At 39.7% G+C, this 23,739-nt stretch overlaps 1 protein-coding gene across 2 annotated transcripts in view; it reads left to right on the top strand.

Annotated features, from left to right (window-relative positions):
* Positions 1-23,739, top strand: part of PKN2 (protein kinase N2) — a 180,263-nt gene that overhangs the window by 100,086 nt on the left and 56,438 nt on the right. For both annotated transcript variants that reach the window (XM_066268724.1, XM_066268725.1), the window contains exons 3-6: positions 990-1,144; positions 17,415-17,532; positions 17,846-17,991; positions 18,083-18,296. In XM_066268724.1, coding sequence (XP_066124821.1) covers positions 990-1,144; positions 17,415-17,532; positions 17,846-17,991; positions 18,083-18,296 — 633 coding nt within the window. The remainder of the gene's footprint in view (positions 1-989; positions 1,145-17,414; positions 17,533-17,845; positions 17,992-18,082; positions 18,297-23,739) is intronic.

Genomic DNA, 23,739 nt, shown 5'->3' with positions numbered 1-23,739 from the left:
ATGGATTGTCCTGAATACTTAGAGGGTTCTATTTGAAGTTTTTGTTTTAAAATAGAAGAATTGCCTGAGCAGGCGGTGACATGGTGAATAGAGCGTTGGCCTGGGACGCTGAGAACCCAGATTTGAAAATCTGAGGTCACTGACTTGAGCACTGGGTCTCCAGCTTGAGCACAAAAGGTCACTGGCTTGAAGCCCAAGGTCACTGGCTTGAGCCCAGAGTCACTGACTCCGCTGAAGCCCCCTACCCCCACCCCTGTTCAAGGCATATATGAGAAAGCAGTGAACACCTAAGGGGCTGCAACTATGAGTTGATGCTCTTCATTTCTTTTTCTTTCTGTCTGGCTCTCTCTCTCTCTCTCTCTCTCTCTCTCTCTCTCTCTCTCGCGCGCGCATGCGTGCACGCAAAAAAATAAAATATTATGTACATAGTCTTCCTACACTCCCCTACCATCAATGTGATATCAATCAATTAATATCCTTGAAACATTTTCTGCTCTCTTGAACATCGGTGAAATAGAAAACAAAATGTAAAGTTTTTTTATGGATTTACTAATTAATGCTGGCATTATATTTAAAGTAAGTACCCTTAGTTCTATTTACAAAGAATTACTTCTGTGGGATGTATAATGTTGAATAGGCTTTGTTGTCTGATTAGATAATGAGTAGAGAATTTAGTTTAATTGTTTAATAGATTAGTCAAATTGATTTAATTTAAAAATAATTGTGTTGGAAAAACTTTGGGCAGTGATCTAATTTGGCTTCAGTTTAAATGTAATTACTTCTACAGTGTCCCTGGCAGATAGTCCTGCAACTCAAATATTTTCTTGGCTTGAATTTTTATATTATCTGGAAGCATAAGAAAATTCCATTTAGGTGACCTCAAGCTCATCTCAAACCCTATATTTCTTTATTCTTTGAAAATATTAACTTCCAGTTTTAACCAGCAATTGGTCCTAGTAAGTAATTTTAACATACTGTTTAATTTACAGATTGCCCAAGGACTCCAGACACTCCCAGTAGTGACCCTCGTTGTTCTACTAGCAATAATAGATTGATGGCCTTACAAAAACAATTGGATATAGAGCTTAAAGTAAAACAAGGTGCAGAGAACATGATACAGATGTATTCAAATGGCTCTTCAAAGGTAAGTTTAATAAATGTAAGTGTATACAGTCAATTTACATTATTTGCTGATTCCATAAATATAAATCACTTACCCAAGAAATTTTATTTGTAACCCTGACAACAGTACTTGTCACACTTTCATAGTCATTTGTGGACATGTACAGAGGGGCAATAAACTTGAATTATCTGATGCACATGTTTACAGCCTGGGTTGAAAAGGTGATGCTCCTCCCTCTTGTGTAATCTCTTATACTGTAAACCAACAATTCTTAACCACTTAGAATATAATACAGTGATTTTAGACTGGTGTGCTGCAAGAATTTTTGAAACATGCAATACCTATTTAGGGACACCAGTCTCTTTTCTCTTAGATTGCCAAATAATAAAGTGACAACAGCCAATATAGCAATAGCTGTCTGGTGTATAGGAATCAAATATTTGCCTTTTTTTTTTTCAGATCAGGAAAAAATCTATTATTTTGGTATGCTAGTGAATTTTGGTAATTATGTGTACTATGAGATGAAAAAGGTTGAAAATCACTGCTGTAAACAAGTATACGGTAAAACAAGTTGGAAACAAATGGTTTTTAAAATAGCTTATTTCTACTTAACGCAATCAAGAAAGAAATTTTGGCTGTATGAGTAAAGAATATACGGGAACTTCATATTTGCAGCTTTTCTAGAAATCTAAAATTGTTCTAAAACAGAAAGGGTTTTTCTTTTTTTAAAGTTTGAAAATATTTAGGCTCTAGTGAGTTTTCCATCACTATATACAATTATAAGTTTTTAGAAAAGGACAAATGAAAAAATAAGACATTCTAGCATTAGTGATTGTTTGGACTAGACCTATGGGTTCTTGGTGAATCTGGTATGAGCATATAACTTCTAATTGAAAATCAGTGCTGTGGGTAGCAATTGTTATTAATGCAAATGTGTCCCTGTTCTGAGGTATAGTGTGGAAGAGAAAATGTTGGGAACCACTGAAACAGATTACAATGAAGTTTCTTTCCAATCTCGGGTTCTTTAGTTGTATAACTTCCAAAGTCTTAGAAAGGTAGATTTTGTACTCTCAACTCATTTATTTCAAAGATTCTTTCTTACCTCTGTAAATCAGTTTCTCCTATATTTTAATAGATCGCTCTTAAGTAATTTCAAAATGAAACTTTAGGCTTTTGTTTTGTTTATTTTCTTTTGTTTTTTAGTTTAGGAAGAATTGGAAATCGGTTATAGGGGAATCTTTGTTTGGAGCCATGCATCATGCTTTCCCACTCAAATGAAATTGAGGAAAATGTGGAAAAGAAAGAAATGTGTATATGTTATAAATAAGGTTTTTAAACCTTAATTATGAAAATTAGATTATATGCCATATTTTAAAAGAATTTTTAAATCATTTTTAGAAAAATATATTTGTTTATACTTGGTACATATACGATATGATACTTGATAGCATATTACTTCACTGACCTTAAACATTTACATAGGGTGGTAGAGTTAATTTTTGGGGGTTATTTTTAGTGTTTTTTTTTTTTTTTTTTTGTATATTTTTCTGAAGCTGGAAACGGGGAGAGACAGTCAGACAGACTCCCACATGCGCCCGACCAGGATCCACCTGACACGCCCACCAGAGGCGAAGCTCTGCCCACCAGGGGGTGATGCTCTGCCCTTCCGGGGCGTCGCGACCAGAGCCACTCTAGCGCCTGGGGCAGAGGCCAAGGAGCCATCCCCAGCGCCCGGGCCATCTTTGCTCCAATGGAGCCTTGGCTGCGGGAGGGGAAGAGAGAGACAGAGAGGAAGGAGGGGGAGGGGTGGAGAAGCAAATGGGCGCTTCTCCTATGTGCCCTGGCCGGGAATCGAACCCGGGTCCCCCGCACGCCAGGCCGACGCTCTACCGCTGAGCCAACCAGCCAGGGCTATTTTTAGTATTGATCTTTAGGTTGTGTTGGGTTTTTAATCTTTATCAAATGTTATTTTAGACTTCTTTTTAAGGCAAATGCTATATTCTTGGAACTGTGAATGTACCATATTATGTGGAGTATTTTAAAATTAAATTAACCCAGCTACCATTCTCTGGAGTAAGGTTTCTAAATTTAGGGTTGATGGATTATATTGAGACGTTCATGAACCCTTAGAGCAGGCGTCCCCAAACTACGGCCCGGCCCCCTGAGGCCATTTATCCAGCCTCCCACCGCACTTCCAGAAGGGGCACCTCTTTCATTGGTGGTCAGTGAGAGGAGCACTGTATGTGGTGGCCCTCCAACGGTCTGAGGGACAGTGAACTGGAGCCCTGTGTAAAAAGTTTGAGGACCCCTGCTAGAGGTTATAGGAGAAGTGATTGTGTATGTTGATGGATGGATGAATGAGAGAGCTGTAGATTTCATCATATACTTAAAGTGGTCTGTAACCACCACCACCACCATCACCAAATTGTGTAGGGTTATGGACATGTTAAAAGTAAAACAAACAGATAACTTATGATAGCCATAGGTCCAAAATGAACAGGGCTATGAGCAGCCTGCTAATACAAATAGACAATTTTTCAATAAGCTTTTATTTTTAATTAGAAGATTCAATTATTTGACAATGGCTCAAATGGAGGTCCAGAGCATGTTAACAGCTGCTAGTAGGCCCGCTAGTTATTTCTGTCTAGATTAGCCTTAAATGTTTTTGTGTGGGTCTTAATTTATTCATTAATGGCTGACAGTTTTGATATCTATTGTGCTGGGCTCTGGAGTATGAATGTAATAAGGAAAATGCTTTGCACGTAGTAGGTTACTCTATGGATATCTTGGCTTTAAGAAACTCACTATCTAAAAAGGAGATATTACATGTAAATAATTACAATATATATTATTGGTATGTAGAAGTTACTTTAGAATCATAGTAGAGAAGAATCACTTAACTGCCAGAAGAAACCATGAGTATAAGATTTTAAGCAGGAGTTGCAGTTTAAGAAGGAATTACTTTCTAAAGATGGTGATCTGAGTAAACCCAGTATATCCAGGGTAAGGAACTGTGGAATACCATGACTTGTTGTAAGAAATGGAAGTGTTTTTATATGACTATAGCAGGACTCTCAAGTTATTTCTTATCCAATATATCTCAGGGTAGGTAGAAAGGACTTGTAATAGTAACAGCCATCAACTTTAGCAGTCATTTTCAATGAAAGGCCACATGCCCTGATGGAGAACAAATCTGAATCTCCAGAAAGGTACATTTTATTTGAGAAGAGTCCTTTAGGTGATTTCAAAAGGGCTTTTTATTTTGTTCTATTACTGGTAGAGTTTTCAATGAGTGAGGTATAATAAGAAGTACAGCATAATTAATTAAAAGATAAACCATATTAGGAAGTACTTTGGACAAAACAAGGCAGTTGAGATTCTATCTTACAACATTTGTTGTGCTTCCAAAAGAATTTAAGTGGAGAAAATATATGAGATTTTAAAGTTTAGAAAGTTTACAACCATCTTGTTCAGATTTGAAAAATTTTTAGAGAAGGTCATGCCTAACGGCAGCAAGTTTAAGTAGGCTTTTGTAGTAGTCCTGGTTAAATGTGCTTCATCCTTCACAAAACAGCAGATAAAGCAAAGAGGACAGTGTCAAAGCTATCTAGATAGAATAAATATGTGGTATCTGGATACGAGGAAGAAGACAAAGTCAGAAATGATCCTATGATTGGTTATGTGGACAAACTGATGAATGGTGGTGACCCTTCACAACAGTGGTTATTTCACAATGGGGGCAAATTTAGAGACATGAATGATTGATTAATTCAGTGTGGCAGTAAACAGACATCTTCAGAACTCTGGTTATTGAATTCTGTATGACAAAATTATTACCCCAGACATGTTATAGCCAGAGTTCTTCTTTTGAAAGGTAAGTCAGATATTTCTACACTCTGTTAAAAACTCTTCAGTGGCTTTCTAGTATGCTATAATAGGCGTCCCCAAACTACGGGCCCACTGGCCGCATGCGGCCATTTATCCGCCAGCCCCCCCACCCCCTGCACTTCTGGAAGGGGCACCTCTTTCATTGGTGGTCAGTGAGAGGAGCACCGTATGTGGCGGCCCTCCAACGGTCTGAGGGACAGTGAACTGGCCCCCTGTGTAAAAAGTTTGGGGACCCCTGCTATAACAAAACCCAAAGTCCTTGCTGTGACTCTCCCAAGTTCATATATGATTTACCCCTCGTCACCTTCTGATCCTTCTTTAATACACCTTCATTCTCTCGCCTTACACTTTAGCTGTTGGCTCTCCGTTGAAATACCAAGCATGTTCTTACTTCAGAACCATTGTGTTTATTGTGTCTCTGTCTAGATTATCTTTTGCCAAAACTTGCATGGCTTTCTCTCTCACTTCCATTACATACAGTCTCTGCTCAGATACTACCTCTCTAGCAAGCACTATTCAGCTATTCCTATGCAAAATCCCCTCTCTCCTTATCCTTTTTACTGCATTATCACTACCTGAAGTTATCACTTACCCAGTTGATTTCTTTATCATTAGTTATCAACAGAAGATAAATTTCATGGCTCTAAGTAGCACCCTTGGTTTTCAGAATAATCTCTGAGAACTTGATAAAACATATTGAAGAGATGTTTCCGAATCATATCATTTAATAATAAACCCAGTTATTTATTAAAATTTGGAGTCCTTTCTAGCTTCTGTCACTTTTTTTTAAGTGCTTCTAAGTCTTTTCATACTTTTTTCTCATTTGAAAATACCTGACCATCTATCTATCTAGGCTTTCCTCTCCCCTATCTTCCAGTCCTCACATATTCTAATCTTGTCTAGCTTAATAGCCCACAAAACCTTTCCAGATTCCTTCAGCTAAAATTGATCCTACCTTTCTTTGAATTTTTCTTTAGCTTTTAACATTGATACATATAATAATTATCTGTATCTATTCTATCAAATTGTAAGTTTTATAGGGTAGCATAACTGATTCATCTGATTGGCCCTGGCTGGTTGGCTCAGCGGTAGAGCGTCGGCCTGGTGTGCGGGGGACCCGGGTTCGATTCCCGGCCAGGGCACATAGGAGAAGCGCCCATTTGCTTCTCCACCCCCACTCCCTCCTTCCTATCTGTCTCTCTCTTCCCCTTCCGCAGCCAAGGCTCCATTGGAGCAAAGATGGCCCAGGCGCTGGGGATGGCTCCTTGGCCTCTGCCCCAGGCGCTAGAGTGGCTCTGGTCGTGCAGAGCAACACCCCGGAGGGGCAGAGCATCGCCCCCTGGTGGGCAGAGCGTGGCCCCTGGTGGGCGTGCCGGGTGGATCCTGGTCGGGCGCATGCGGGAGTCTGTCTGACTGTCTCTCCCTGTTTCCAGCTTCAGGAAAAAAAAAACTGATTCATCTGATTAATTATTAAGAAATTATTAGGCTGATTATTTTCACTGGATGTGACAACATTTCACACATACAAAATCAGCCATAAATATGTAATGGAAAAATATAGTATTGGTTTGTTTACTTTAATTATTTATTTATTTCTGAAAGCTCAGTGTGATATAGTTTATGACTAGCAAAACAAAAATAATGTTTCATAAAATAAAAAATACTGTATTATTTGAAGATATAAAATTTGTGGGTTCTTTACTTATAGTTGCAAAATGTGCATTTGAAATATAACTATCAGGCATTATAAAGTGCTAATGAACATGTAACTACTTTTTTAAGTTGAATCATATGAAGTTGCTATTCAGAATCAGTGCGTTTTTGGCATTTTCATATGGTTCATCCTCCTGTATGTAAAAAACTTCCCAAAGTCTTAGCATAAAAGCCTGTATGTGTCTAATACATAAACCAGTTCATTAATTTCGGACTTGCCTTATATCTTACCTCAAACATTGTAGGTGCTCAGTATAAAAATTAAGTAAATGCCTAAATGCATAAAACTGACAATAAAAATTCATTGAATGCCTGAAAGTGTAAAACTGACATGTAGCAACTATAAATTGCTTGTGGCAAGTAATATCCAATTAATGCCTTCATCCTACTTTGACATCTGTGCATATCTTCAGAAATCTGTTTGGGAAAATTTACTTTCAAATGAAATACAAATGTTCTTCCTTGCATCTTGAACTGAAATACAGTAGTTATAAAGAAAAGAAATATTTTCCAAAAAAGTATGTGACAAAACTGTTATCTTTTTATAATGATGAAATAAGAGTAGCTTAGTTGAAAAGTATAGTATTATATAGTTTACTTAATATTTTTATTTTTACATTAACACTTTATTAAAATAGGATAATTGTGATTACGCTAGGCAATATAATTTTAGTTTTATCTAATGCATATAAAAGCTCTATTTTAGAGTACCATTCTTATTTACATAATTTTTGTCAAGAAACCTAAAGCTTGTAGAAGATATATAACCAACCCAAATTTACAAAAATAAGATTTGGGCCTAAGTCTACCTGATTGCAAAACATTTATTCGATTAAATTAGGAGCTTAGGAATAATAAGTTTTACTCTGATCTGGTCTCAAAGAAAAATTATTTATAATCTTTATCTGATGTTTCTAATATTGGGTAAGAGGAGGAATTAAAATAAGAGAAAGGTATTTTTATTTTAAATTTAGAACGTGAATAGGTATATTCTTAAAAGCATATATTAGTCACAAACACCTAATTCAAGATAGTATATTTACTGGTAAAACATAATTAACAAATACTGTGTGTGTGTGTGTGTGTGCACGCGCGCATACTTTTTCATGGCATAAATTAATGTTTAAGGGATTTAGTAAACTATTTGAGCTTTTTTCCTTGGTGTGAAATCTAAATATTTACGTCTTTTTTTTTTTACTGAGACAGAGAGAGGAATAGACAGAGACAGACAGACAGGAACGGAGAGATGAGAAGCATCAATCATCAGTTTTTCGTTGCGACACCTTAGTTGTTCATTGATTGCTTTCTCATATGTGTCTTGACCGTGGGCCTTCAGCAGACCAAGTAACCCCTTGCTCGAGCCAGTGACCTTGGGTCCAAGCTGGTGAGCTTTTTGCTCAAACCAGTTGAACCCATGCTCAAGCTGATCACCTCAGGGTCTCGAACCTGGGTCCTCCGCATCCCAGTCCGACGCTCTAACCACTGCGCCACCGCCTGGTCAGGCTGAAATCTAAATATTTAATAAAGGACAAAGTCTGACTAGAAGTTCTTAAATCACTGACGTTGGGAGCAGGAAACGGAAGAAAAATTTATAAATTTGCTAATTGCTTTTTCCTGCACTATATATATATTAACCTAGTGTAGGGCCAGTAGCTACAGCCACCATCACAACCACCTGGACCATGCAGATTTGCATTTGATTTGGACAGACGGTAATGAAACAATGTAGCCAAGAACTGGTGGGCCATTAGCTTTAATCCTAGCTCGCACCCAGCGAGCAAGAAATACACATAGTGGGAAAACACTTCCCTTTCCATTCAGGGCTCCCAAAGCCACTGACTTATCAGAGTTTCCTAGAATCAAAGATTTCTAGCTTACCAGCCTTATTCACCTGTGTTCCCCATCTCCTTCTCTATGCACAAACTGCATAAACTGGCTTCTCCCTCAGCACTCTGCCATCTTGGCTGCCTCTCATGTGGCCTTTTTCTGCCCTACTCCAGATGGGCTCCTCTGCCTCATTTTATAGTGTAGAAATCAAAACCTTTAATCCAATATACAAACAAGGAAGTCTCTGATACAAAGTCACTTCTCCGAGACATAATGGGATTCCTCATGAGAGTGCATCACCCCACATCATGCTGCAGTCAAGGGTGTGGGGAAAAGCTAGATCTTACTATTAAAAGGGTGGGAAAGGCTTACTCTTAAAACTAAGGCTTAGCCTGACTAGGCAGTGGCGCAGTGGATAGACTGTCGGACTGGGATGCTGAGGAACCAGGTTCAAGACCCTGAGGTCGCCAGCTTGAGTGCGGGCTCATCTGGTTTGAGCAAAAGTTCACCAGCTTGGACCAAAGGTAGCTGGCTCAAGCAAGGGGTTACTCAGTCTGCTGAAGTCCCACGGTCAAGACACATATGAGAAAGCAATCAGTAAACAACTAAGGTGTCGCAATGCACAACAAAAAACTAATTAGTGCTTCTCATCTCTCCGTTTCTGTCTGTCTGTCCCTGTCTATCCCTCTCTCTGACTCTTTTAAAAAATAAAAATAAAAAATAAAAAACTAAGCCTTAGGCCATAACGACCCTCCCTGCTTACAGCCTGTCCCCACACCCAATGCAAACTATAAGCGAGCAAACATATATATCATATTTACAAACTTATTTGACCAACACCTAGTTTGGTATTTAACAATATACGTACTCCAGTTTACTTTCTTTTTTTTCTTTTTTCTTTTTTTTGTGAGGGATGGTGGGGGGGATAGATAGGGACAGACAGACTGAAAGGAAGAGAAATGAGAAACATCAATTCTTTGTTGTGGCACCTTAGTTGTTCATTGATTGCATTCTCATATGTACCTTAACTGGGCGGCTACAGCAGACCGAGTGACCCCTTGCTCACGCCAGCAACCTTGGGCTCAAGCTGGTGAGCCTTGCTCAAACCATATGAGCCTGAGCTCAAGCTGGCGACCTTGGGGTTTCGAACCTGGGTCCTCCGCGTCCTAGTCCCATGCTCTATCTACTTTGCCACCACCTGATCAGGCTCTTTTTTTTATATATATAATAGCTATATTGCCTCTCCCACCACACAGGTTTCCATTCTACTCTTTATTCAGTATAATAATATACTGTATGTGCATTTGATTACTGAAATGATTCTGTGTATCTTATGCTTGCCTCTTAGCTTTGTGTCTTGAGTCTCCTCCTGAACATAGGTTAATTGTATGCTATTTTATTTCTAAATTAATAGTGATTGCATTAGTAGCGATACAAGTTGAGGTGCTTAAATAATATGCAAAAGTTGGCCTTTTTTTCATTTTTAAAATCTTTTCTAAGTTATTTATTATTTATTATTTATTTATTTATTTTTGAGAGAGAAACATCAGTTTGTTGTTCTACTCATTTATGCATTTGCTGTTGATTCTTGTATGTGCTCTGACTGAGGATCGAGCCCTCAACCTTGGCATGTGTAAAGCCAGTAGCCACAGTCACCATCACAGCCACCTGGTCATGCAGGTTCACAGTAGATTCAGAGACGGTAATAAAACAAGGGTGCCAAGAACTGGTGGGTCATTACCTTTAATCCTAGCTTGCACCCAGCGGGCAAGTAAAAACACACACTGGGCTCCAAAACCCACTCACATTCAGTGCTCACAAAGCTACTACTACTGACTTATCCAAGTTTCCTAGAATCAAAGATTTCTAGCTCACCAGACTTACCTCTGTTCCCTATCTCCTTCTCTGTGCACAAATTCTGCACAAACTGGCTTCTCCTTCAGCACTCTGCAATCTTGGCTGCCTCTCCTGGCCTCCTCCACGTGGCCTTTCTCTGCTCTCTAATGCTAATCTCAGAAATTGATAGAGCAAGCTCCCAGTCTGTCCCACTTCATAGTGCAGAAATGAAAACCTTTAATCCAATATACAAACAAGGAAGTTTCTGATACAAAGTCACTTCTCTGAGGCATAATGGGATTCCTCATGAGAGTGCACCACCCCACATTAAAAAGGGTGGGAAAGGCTTAGTCCTAAAACCAAGCCCCAGGCTACACGGATCCTGCCTGCCCACAGCCTGCCCCCAACACACATTAATATCACCTGGTCGATGGGCTTCCATGTCGGCAGCGCCATCTTTAACAAAGTGAGCATAATATATTTTATCTGCCCAACAGTCCACCCCTATGCTCACTTTACTACCCACAATCTATACCACCAGCATCCCTGTGCAAGGAAATTAGGCACATTACACAAATTACAACAACATGACAAATCATACAATTTCAACAATTACAGAGGTACACTTCACCAGTCTCTGAGCACTTTGCCGAAAGAGCAAAATGACCTCAGCCTTCTTTCTAGCCATGGGAAAAGCTTCTTGGAGCAGGGGAAGGACCACCAGCAAAGCCGCCCCCCACCCCCATCAGGGTAATTCACATTGTCCAAAATCCATAAGTCCATCCAACAAAGGAGTCAGTGCCCACTCTGGTCGTAGTCCAGGAAATCAGTCCACGCTTATGGGACATCAGCCATCGCCCTCATTCCTGCGGTACTGCCAGGTATTACACTGCACATGGCAGTGGCAGTCAGCATTTCCATCTCTGCTCCGGAGAGCATGATGGCGCCCACCCTATGTCCCAAAATCACAAACCTATCAGGAACATAGTAAATATTCCTTGCTGCTGGGCTCCCACCTTCTGGAGACTGCAGATCGCCACTCCAGCCCGATTCTCCTCGTCCTCCAAAGAGGAACTGGAAACATCAGCTCCTGCTGCCGGCTTTGCAGCCATGGGCCTGGCCTCAGCCCAAGCCTCAGCCTCAGCCCCGGCCTCCCACCACTGCTGTCTCTCTATAACGTCCAGGGCAGTCTCCAACTCATGAACCTATGATTCCTTCTCCAGCAACTGCTCCATTTCCAAATGAATCTTACGAACTTGGTTGACTTCCTCCAGTGCTTGCTTCAGCTCCAGAGTCAGCATCTCTTTCTCCCACGTTTGCCCCAGCTCCTTCCACTGCTCAGTTTGCAAGTCCCAGGCAGCCTCTTCCACAGAGCTCTTGGTATCCTCACACATGGCTGTAAAAGACAGCCAGCCTACGGTCCCCAAAAGGACAGCCATGGGGAACCATAACAGCAACCAGTCCTCTACCATGCCTATCAAAGGTGGCAGCTGCATACTGGTCTCCGAATCCTGCCACAGATACGCCAAATGTAAAGCCAGTAGCCAGGGCTACCATCACAGCCACCCGGCCCATGCAGGTTCGCATTGGATTCGGACAGATATTAATGAAACAACGGAGCCAAGAACTGGTGGGCCATCATCTTTATCCTAGCTTGCACCCAGTGGGCAAGTAAAACCACACACTGGGCTCCAAAACCTACTCATTCAGTGCTCACAAAGGTACAGACTTATTCGAGTTCTCCTAGAATCAAAGGTTTCTAGCTCACCAGACTTATTCACCTCTGTTCCCCATCTCCTTCCTTCTCCCTGGAAGAAACTCTGCACAAAATGGCTTTTCCTTCAGTACTCCGCCATCTTGGCTGCCTCTCCTGGCCTCCTCCATGTGGCCTTTCTCTGCTCTCCTCTCTAATGCTAATGTCAGGAAGCGAGAGAGCAAGCTCCTGTTCTGTCCCACTTTATAGTGCAGAATTCAAAACCTTTAATCCAATATACAAACAAGGAAGTCTGATGCAAAGTCACTTATCTGAGGCATAATGGGATTCCTCATGAGAGTGCACCACCCCACATCAAAAAGGGTGGGAGGCCCTGGCCGGTTGGCTCAGTGGTAGAGCATCGGCCTGGCATGCAGGAGTCCTGGGTTTGATTCCCGGCCAGGGCACACAGGAGAAGTGCCCATCTGCTTCTCCACCCCTCCCCTTCTCCTTTCTCTCTGTCTCTCTCTTCCCCTCCCGCAGCCAAGGCTCCATTGGAGCAAAGTTCGCCCGGGCGCTGGGGAGGGCTCCATGGCCTCTGCCTCAGGCGCTAGAATGGCTTTGGTTGCAACAGAGCTACGGCCCCTGGTGGGCGTGCCGGGTGGATCCGGTCGGGCATATGCGGGAGTCAGTCTGACTGCCTCCCTGTTTCTAACTTCAGAAAAATACAAAAAAAAAGGGTGCAAAAGGCTTAGTCCTAAAACCAAGCCCCAGGCTACAAGTCTGCCTGCCTGCCTGCCTACAGCCTGCCCCCAACATACATTAGTATTACCCGGGCAGTGGGCTTCCGTGTGGGCAGTGCCATCTTTAACGAAGTGAGCATAATATATTTTATCTGCCCAATAGGCAAGTTGTCCTTTCTTGTGAAATGAGTGCTTCTTAACTTATGCTCAGTTTTATTTACCATTTCTTTTTTGTGTGTGTTGAAACCTACTGGACTTTGACAATGAATGTAACTCTAAAGAGAAGATAGCATTAATTTCTATCACTTGTTTCATACGAAACTTCTGGGAAAATATATCCTATATTAGTTTTCTATGGCTGCTATAATAAATTACTACAAATTTAATGGTTCAAAACAACACGACTTTATTATGTTACAACTTTGAAGTTGAGAAATGGATCACACTGTTAGGCAGATAAAATATATTATGCTCACTTTGTTAAAGATTGTGCAAGCCCATCGCCCAGGTGATTGCCTGGGATGGGCGTGATTGTATAAATGTGTGTTGGGGGCGGGCTGTGGTCAGGCAGGATCCTTATAGCCTGGGGCTTGGTTTTAGAATTAAGCCTTTCCCTCCCTTTTTGATGTGGGGTGGTGCACTCTCATGAGGAATCCCATTATGCCTCAGATAAGTGACTTTGTATCAGAGACTCCCTTATTTGCATATTGAATTAAAGGTTTTGGTTTCTACACTATAAAATGGGGGCAGACCGGGAGCTTGCTCTCTGGGTTCCTGAGATTAACATTAGAGAGGAGAGCAGAGAAAGGCCACATGGAGGAGGCCAGGAGAAGCAGCCAAGATGGTGGAGGGCTGAGTGAGAACCCAGTTTGTGCAGAGTTTCTGCCAGGGAGAAGGAAGGAGATGGGGAACAGAGGTAAATAAGTCTGGTAAGCTAGAAACCTTTGATTCTAGGAAACTCGGATAAAGTCAGTAGCTTTATGAGCACTGAATGAGTGGGTTTTGGAGGTCAGTGTGTTATTTTACTTGCCCGTTGGGTGCAAGCTGGGATTAAAAATGATGGCCCACCAGTCCTTGGCTCATTGTTTCATTACTGTCTGTCTGAATCCAATGTGAACCTGCACAGGCCAAGCAGCTGTGATGGTGGCCATGGCTACTGTCTTTACATTTGGCATAGTCGGCAGGATTAGATACAGATCAGCAAGGAGCCACTACCACCTTTGAGTGGTGGAGTAGAGGACTGGCTGCTGTTATGGTTCCCCATGGCTGTCCTTTTAGGAGCTGTAGGCTGGCTGACTTTTACAGCCATGCATCAGGAAACTGAGAGCTCTGAGGAAGAGGCTGCCCGGGACCTGCAAACCGAGCAGTGGAAGGAGCTGGAGCAAATGTGGGAGAAAGAGATGCTGACCTGGAGCTGGAGGAAGTGCTGGAGGAGGAGGCCGACCAGGTTTGTGAGATTTGCCTGGAAATGGAGCAGCCAATGGAGGAAGAATCACAGGTTCGTGAGTTGCAGATTGTCCTGGACGTTGTGGAGAGCCAGCAGCGGCGGGAGGCTGGAACTGGAGCTGCATGGCCTGCTGAGCAGAAGGCAGCAGCCCGGGGCTTGAGCCTGGCAGCAGGAGTTGATGTTTTCAGTTGCTCTTTGGAGGATGAGGGGAATCGGGCTGGAGTTGCAATCTGCAGTCTTCAAAAGATGAGAGCCCAGCTGGAAGGAGTACCTACTATGTTCCTGGTAGGTTTGCAATTTTGAGACATAAGGGTGTACGCCATCGTGCTCTCCGGAGCAGAGATGGAAATGCTGACTGCCATTGCCACGTGCTCCTCCTTGGGACAGTGTAAGACCTGCCAGGATGGCAGGAATGAGGGGGGTGGCTGACGCCCCTTGAGTATGGAGTGATTTTCTGGACTACAACCTGAGTGGGCACTGGCTCCTTTGTTGAATGAACTTACGGATTTTAGACAGTGTGAAATACCCTGATGGGGGCTGGGGACGGCTTTGCTGGAGGCCCCTCCCTGTCCCAGGAAGCTTTTCCCATAGCTAGAAAGAAGGCCGAGGACATTTTGCACTTTTGGCAAAGTGCTCAGAGACTGGTGAGATGTACCTTTGTGATTGTTGAAACTGTATGATTTGTGCTGTTGTAATTTGTGTAATGTGCCTAATTTCCTTGCACAAGGATGCTGGTGGTGTAGATTGTGGGTAGTAAAGTGAGCATAGGGGTGGACTGTTGGGCAGATAAAATAAATATATTATGCTCACTTTGTTAAAGATGGTGCTGCCCACGTGCAAGGCCATCTCCCAGGTGATTGCCTGGGATGGTCATGATTGTATTAATGTGTGTTGGGGTTGGGCTGTGGGCAAGAAGGATTCTTGTAGCCTGGGGCTTGGTTTTAGAACTAAGCCTTTCCCACCCTTTTTGATGTGGGGTGGTGCACTCTCATGAGGATCCCATTATGCCTCAGATAAGTGACTTTGTATCAGAGACTTCCTTATTTGCATATTGGATTAAAGGTTTTGATCTCTACTCTATAAAGTGGGGCAGACCAGGAGCTTGCTCTCTGGATTCCTGAGATTAGCATTAGAGAGGATAACAGAGAAAGGCCACATCTCTAGAGGAGGCCAGGAGAAGCAGCCAAGATGGTGGAGGGCTGAGTGAGAACCTAGTTTGTGCAGAGTTTGTGCAGGGAGAAGAAAGGAGATGGGGAACAGAGGTGAGTAAGTCTGGTGAGGTAGAAACCTTTGATTCTAGGAAACTTGGATAAAGTCAGTAGCTTTGTGAGCACTGAATGAGTGTGTTTTGGAGCCCAGTGTGTGTTTTTACTTGCCTGCCGGGTGCAAGGTAGGATTAAAGATGATTGCCCACCAGTTCTTGGCTCCATTGTTTCATTACTGTCTGTCCGAATCTAATGCAACCCTGCACGAGCCAGGCAGCTGTGATGGTGGCAGTGCCTACTGGCTTTACAGCACTGAGCTAAAATCAAGGCATTGTTGATAGGGCTCTGTTCCCTTCTGGAGTATGTAGAGGAGAATTCATTTGCTTGTTCTTTCCACCTTCTAGAGGTTGCCCCCATTTCTTAGTTCATGGCTTTAGGACAACAACAGCGGGTTCAGTTCACACTTACCTCATCTGCCTTCCTCTTCCATATTTAAGGACCCTTATGATTACATTGGGCTCACCTGGATAATTCAGGATAATCTCTGTATTTTGAGATTGGGTGATTAACAATCAGATTCTATCTCCTATTTTAATTCCCCTTTTGCCTGTAAGGTAGTATATTCACAAGGTTCCAGAATATGGATATCTTTGGGTGGGTTCTTTTGACTATCACACTTCCTAAAATGCTAAGTCTTTTGTGTCTCTCAATAATATTCAGTGTTATCAGAACTAAACTGAGGCACAATAGTAACTTTATTTTACCTGATTCAGGAGTGTTCTTGAAGTCTTCAGAGATGACAGGTTTATTCATTATAATTTCCACCCTGGCTTTTTTTTTTTTTTTTTTTTTTTTTTTTTTCCCTGTATTTTTCTGAAGCCGGAAACGGGGAGAGATAGTCAGACAGACTCCTGCATGTGCCTGACCGGGATCCACCTGGCACGCCCACCAGGGGGCGATGCTCTGCCCCTCTGGGGCATCACTCTTTTGCGACCAGAGCCACTCTAGCGCTTGGGGCAGAGGCCAAGGAGCCATCCCCAGCGCCCGGGCCATCTTTGCTCCAATGGAGCCTCGCTGCGGGAGGGGAAGAGAGAGACAGAGAGGAAGGAGAGGGGGAGGGGTGGAGAAGCAGATGGGCGCTTCTCCTGTGTGCCCTGGCCAGGAATCGAACCCGGGACTTATGCACGCCAGGCCAACGCTCTACCACTGAGCCAACTGGCCAGGGCCCACCCTAGCTTTATTGAGAAGGTCTCATTTTATGACATTTAAGCATTTCTAGGGGTCTTTCTCATTATTACTGGGGTTGAAAAATGCTGTTCTGTATTCTTTTATCAGAATTTAATGGGACACAAATCATATTATTTATGATTAGCTATTTTTAAAATATGCTAACATATGTGAAGCTCCTTGAAATTTAATGTAAGGAGAGAGGAAGAGATGTTCTAAAATTTTCAGGCTCAGTCACTGAGACATCTGTCACATAGTCTGAGTATGAGAGTTACTGGCGATAGTATAGGAAAATTCTTTTATTTTGTATAAACAAAGACAGTTACAAATGTGAATTTGGATGTTTTTAAAACAGTAGGTAAGACTTCTTTCTATCAAATTGTTTTAAATAATGTAATTGTTTTTCTCTTTTATTACCTTATATGCTTGATGGCTTTTAAAAATAAATATAGCTACAGGATGGGTATGGCAGGGCAAAAGTCGGTTTACAGTTGTTTAAATGGAAAACAATACAGTAATTAATAATTTTATAAGAATAAACTGTTTTGCATAATCACAACTGTAAACCTGCTTTTACCTAGCCTGTATTATAGTGCTCACAGTGTTCTTTTAACTCTTGTTTTTCACTTGCTGTTATGATTTGATCTTATTTATAAATTATAAAAATATTTGTTTCTTTATCTGCTTACCTTTTCATACTTATTTTTAATAGGATCGGAAACTGCATGGCACAGCTCAGCAACTGCTCCAGGACAGCAAGACAAAAATAGAAGTGATACGAATGCAGATTCTTCAGGCAGTCCAGACAAATGAATTGGCTTTTGACAATGGTGATGAAATACAGACAGATTGTCACTCTTATTATTATAGGCAATATGCTGCTAAATACATTTTATGTAAGAAAGATATAGTGGTTTAAAATTGAGGAGACAGAATTATGTTTTTTTATCTTAAGTTTTCAGTCTTTGAGTTTTGATCTAAAAAACGTTCTATCTCAACAGTATGTCTATTAAGTATTCATGGTTTTAAAGACTAACTTTTCTTTTAATGTAAGTAAGAATTTATTTTTTTATGAGTTGTAATTGCTACATGTTAGAAAGTGAAATAAATGGTCAATTAAGTGTTTGTTTTTTTCTCTTTTAGCAAAACCTGTTATAAGTCCCCTTGAACTTCGGATGGAAGAATTAAGGCATCATTTTAGAATAGAGTTTGCAGTAGCAGAAGGTGCAAAGAACGTAATGAAATTACTTGGCTCAGGAAAAGTAACAGACAGAAAAGCACTTTCAGAAGTAATTTTAAATAAAAAATTTAACTTAATAAATACATTACTCAAAGAATATATTGATTTAAGTGACAACAATTGTCTTTTCCCTGTTCAAGGCTCAAGCAAGATTTAATGAATCAAGTCAGAAGTTGGACCTTTTAAAGTATTCATTAGAGCAAAGATTAAATGAACTTCCCAAGAATCATCCCAAAAGCAGTATCATCATTGAGGAGCTTTCACTTGTTGCATCACCAACACTAAGTCCACGTCAAAGTATGATATCTACACAAAATCAATATAGTACACTATCCAAACCAGCAGCACTAACAGGTATGTAGCTCGTATCTTCTGATTATTTATGGTAATTTTTTGGCTATGTCTGGTCCTGGTTTAGTGAATGAATAAAATACTGTGTAAGATACACATTAATTAACCATTTGGCAATATACAATTCAGAGGTGTTTTATATAGTTGTGTAGTGGGTATGGGGTTAGCCCAGAAAGAAACCCCATACCCATTAACAAGCCACTCCCCATTCTTACTCCTCAGCTTCTGGCTACCACTATTGGCTTTTGTCTCTAGAATTGTCTATTCTAGATATGTCCTTTAAACAAAATTATATCATTTGCAGCCTTCTACATTTAGCTTCAATTTAGTGTACTGTTTTCAAGGTATGTTCTTTGTAGATATATCAGTTTTTTATTCCTATTATGGCTAAGTTATATTCCATTGTATGGGAATATACCAGATTTTGTCAATTCATTCATCAGTTGAGGAATGTTTAGTTTATTTCCATCTTTTGACTGTTACAAATAGTGTTGCTGTGAACATTTGTGTACAGGTTTTTGTTTGAACACTTATTTTCAGTTATTTTAAATATATTTTTAGGAGCACTAAGTCATATGATAGTTTTATAATTTTGAAGAATGGTCAGACTCTTCATAGCAGCTGCATCATTTTATATTCTCGCACTTATGTGTGAAAATTCTGATTTCTCCACATCCTCACCAACACTTTTTTTTTCCTTTTTGGTATTTTTCCAAAGTTAGAAGTGGGGAGGCAGTCAGACTCCTGCATGCACCCGACCAGGATCCACCCAGCATGCCCACCAGGGGGCGATGCTCTGCCCATCTGGGGCACTGCTTTGCTGCCCCAGAGTCATTCTAGCGCCTGAGGCAGAGGCCATGGAGCCGTCCTCAGTGCCCAGGCCAACTTTGCTCCAATGGAGCCTTGGCTGCAGGAGAGGGAGAGAGAGAGAGGAAGGAGAGGGGGAAGAGTGAAGAAGCAGTTGGGCACTTCTGTGTGCCCTGACTGGGAATCGAACCCGGGACTTCCACACCCGGGTAAAGCCATGTTGACGCTTTACCGCAGAGCCAACTGGCCAGGGCCTCACCAATACTTTAATTGCTATTCTAATAGGTTCATTATTGAAAGTGGGGTAGTGAGGTCTTCAATTATTTTTGTAGCTTTACTTATTTCTCCTTTCAGTTGAATAAATGTTTGCTTCATACATTTTCGTGCTTTTGTTAAGTGCTCAGCGTCACTCATTTCAGCGGATCCCTTGCTGAAGTCTTCATATGAGCTCAATACTTGGTGCAACCTGCTGCTATCAGTTGAGACATGTTTTCAGTTCATGTCTTTCACCCACAAATTTAATGCCTTTTCCATCATATTAAGCACTTCTCATGTACTGTGGCTGTAAGTTTTGCATTTTGAAATGTAATGGCAAAACTAGCAAAAAGTTTTTCCTTCACAATTTCACATATAGATTAATTTTTACGGTAGATCTTGGCAACCTCAGTGTACAGTTTGTTTGTTTTTTTTCTTTCCATATTGAGCCAAAAATTTTCACCTTTTCACTTAAAGGACATACTTTATGGTTTCTCTTTGGCATGTCCAGATTGCCAACATCACTACTATGTGTTTTTTAAAAATTTTATTTACTGCTTTTACAAAGAAAGGTGAGAAAGGGATAATGAGAAATATCAACTCATAGCTGCTTCACTTAAGTTGTTCGTTGATTGCTTCTCATATGTGCCTTGATCGGGCTTTGAATCAGTGATCTTAGCTCTCCAGGGCAACACTTGATCCACTTCGCCACCACAGACCAGGCATCATTACTACTCTTGTGCTTTGGGGCCATTTAATAAAATAAAGATTATTTGGACACAAGCACTGTGATACAATGACTGTCAATATGATAACCAAGACAGCTAAAAAGTGTCTAAAGGTTGGGTAGCTTACCCATGGATACGCTGAACAACGGAATGATTCATGTTTCCAGCAGAAACGAGCAAAATAGTGGAAGATTACATTATGTGACTCAGAACAGCACACAGCTTAAAACTTATGAGTTGTTTATTCCTAGAACTTTTTTACTTAATATATTTAGACCGAGGTTGACCATGGGTAACTGAAACTGGAAAGCAAAACTACAGATAAGGGAGCACTACTAATGTACTTGGTAAATATTATATAATATTAAGGTAGAAATTATACATATTATCCAAGTTTCACCATCTCATGGTTCACCACTGAACACAGTAATACTCAAAAACTTCTGAATGATTCATTGATTAAAATTTGGTTTTCAATTATTTGAAAATTAATATTTCTAGAAAAATAATAAAGCCATGTTTTAGAAAATCAGTAATAAACCCTTGTTTTAGAAAATATGGCTGGAGGTTATTTTGTTTTTCTATTCTGGTTGGCTCCTCTCCCCAGCTCTTTAACCTTTTTTCAGTTCTTTCTCTTTTCTTCATTTCCTTACTGAACTGAAAGTTCAGTACTCAAAGTGATGCAGATCTCCAGGCTAAAAGAAGTATCTTAATTCTTAAGACATTTTGGTTTTTTTAAAAGTTCCTTTAATTTTTTATTGGACTTAAAACTGAATATTGTATAACAAGGAGTGTAAATATCATAGTATTGGTGTTAATATAGGACTAGATATGATGGATTAGCATGGAAAAGTAGTAGGAGCATTTACTATCTTGAGTTTTTCATAGAATGCTATTATTTATGATTTCTCTCATTTGTACTCTGGTTTATTTTGTGGTTGTATGATTATAATACTGAAATTTACATATTTGTTGCTACTTTGCTATAAGGTGTGATTGAATCTTTTTGGTCCACATTTTGAGACATACAGATTTTTATAGAGGAAATCCTCAGAATTACAAAATGCTGTTCAGTTGTACCAAGATGAAATGCTAAATTAGTAAAATGTAATTTTTTTATATGAAGCAATTTTCCGGAAAGTTAAAAGAAATAGAAATGCATTTACTTGTTCTAATGGAATTTATAGGTACTGCTTATGAATATAAACATTTACTTCTTGAATTTGCTTGTTTTAAAATTTTCATGTTGTGGGCTATAAAAGTAAAAAATTTGATTTTAAGCTATTTCTAATAGGGTTATATGCAATTGCTATTGTATTACCTCATAAAAAAAGAAACTTCTGCATGCTTTATAAAGATCTTAAATCCCTCCAGAATTTTTTTCCCTAAATGAAAGCAGGTGTTGAGTATTGTTATCTTCTAATATTGAAATTACTAAACTATTTAATGAGCTACTAGGATTTGAAGTAGTAGCCAGATGTTTTCAGTTTCCCCAGGATTACTTTTACAGCTGAGCATTTACACTGAAAATGAGCTAAGTTTGCCAGTTTAACAACATAAAAGCAAATAAAACACAAAAATACAAGCTTTTTCTTTTGAAATAAAATTAAAATGGAATCCATTATACTTAATCTGCCATAACACTTTATATAGGTAAGATTTACACAGCTAACAAAGCATAATATTGAAGCTTCCCCTACCCCATCTTTAGCAGCTTTACTGAGACATAATTTACAAATCAGAGAATTCACCTATTTAAGTATACAGTTCTCTAATTTTTAGTAAATATATATAGTTGTGCCACAATCTTTAATATCCAGTTATTAGAACTGTTTTATTGAGGTATAATTAACACACAATAAACTACACATATTTAAACTCTAATTCAAGAAGTTTTGTCATATTTAAAGTCATAAAATCAATACCACATCAAGATAATTACTGTACTTGTCATCCCCCAAAGTGTCCTCATGTGCTTCTGTTAATCCCTCTTTCCTGCTCGTCTCATGCTCTTCCCCACAGCTGTCTCCAGGCAATCACTGATCTGTTTCCTGTCACTAGATATTCATTTTCATTTTGTAGAATTTTATATCAAAGGAATCACAGTATATACTGAATTTTTTCCTGGTAGGTAGTCTGTCTCTTTTCACTCTGAATAATTATTTTGATTTTCTTCTATGTTGTATGTATCAATAGTTTTTTTTCTATTATTAACCTTCAGTGTGTGGATAAACCATAATTTGTTTTATACATTCGCCTGCAATTGATATTTGGGTTTTCACTTTTTGCTTTTTTAAATATAGCTGTTAATAAACATCCATGTACAGTGTTTGTGTAAACAGATTTTAGTTCACTTGGGTCATATGGTATTCTGCTGATAATGGATTCTCTACTCACTTTTATATCAAAGTCTATTTTTATTTATTTATTTAAATGTGGTTTTTTTGACATTATATATATTTTTAATCTGATCATCTTCGTAATGAATTCAAAGCGGCGACATCAATAAATCAGGATACATATATTCAAAGATAACAAGTCCAGGTTATGTTGTCTTTCAATTATGTTGCATACCCATCACCCAAAGTCAGATTGACCTCTGTCACCTTCTATCTAGTTTTCTTTGTGCCCCTCCCCCTTTCCCTTTCCCTTTCTCCCTCCCCCCCCAACCACCACACTCTTATCAATGTCTCTTAGTCTCACTTTTATGTCCCACCTACGTATGGAATAATGCAGTTCCTGTTTTTTTCTGATTTACTTATTTCACTTCGTATAATGTTATCAAGATCCCACCATTTTGCTGTAAATGATCCGATGTCATCATTTCTTATGGCTGAGTAGTATTCCATAGTGTATATGTGCCACATCTTCTTTATCCAGTCATCTATTGACGGGCTTTTTGGTTGTGAAAGTCTATTTTTTAAAGATATTTTCAGTGGTTTAAAATTCTGATATCACAGTTTATTTCTTTCTTTTTTTTCCCTCAGTACTTTAAAGATCTTGCTTTTCTGTCTTGCTTTTTTTTTTTTCAACTCTTTTTCTGCCCCTTCTCTCTTGCTGTTTCATCAGATACATCAGATACTTCAGTTATCCCTATATTAGGCACTTGAAGTTAAACCCACAGTTCACAATATAGGAATATTTCTGTCTTCTAATATTTTATCATTTCTATTACTATAGTCTTTTCTTTTGTAATGTATATTCTGCTAATAATCCCATCCAGTGTTTTGTTTTTCCTTTAATGTTAAGACGTGTGGTTTTCATCTCTAGAAATTTGTTTTGGGTCTTTCTGATTTTTTTCTGTGTTTCTATTCAACTTTTTGAACAGATGGAATATATAATAGTTACAATAATTGTGAATGTTTTCATTTGCTAATCCTAACATTAATATCATTTTTGAATTGGCTTTTTATTTGATTTTTTTAAATTATGGGTCCTGGTTTTCTCTTTATTTGCCTGGTTTGATAGGCAAAATTTTAAGAATGACCCTTATAAACACATTCTCTGCTAGTGTAGGACATTTCTTCTTTTTACTTTATTTTTTAAAATTGATTTTAGAGAGAGAGAGAAAGACAGGAACAGGAACATCAGTCTGTTCTTGTATATGCCCTGACTGGGGATCAAACCGGCAACCTCTGCACTGCACTTCAGGACAA

The sequence above is a fragment of the Saccopteryx bilineata genome, chromosome 3, assembly GCF_036850765.1.
Source record: "Saccopteryx bilineata isolate mSacBil1 chromosome 3, mSacBil1_pri_phased_curated, whole genome shotgun sequence".
NCBI lineage: Eukaryota > Metazoa > Chordata > Mammalia > Chiroptera > Emballonuridae > Saccopteryx > Saccopteryx bilineata.
This window is presented reverse-complemented; position numbering and strand designations above follow the sequence as displayed.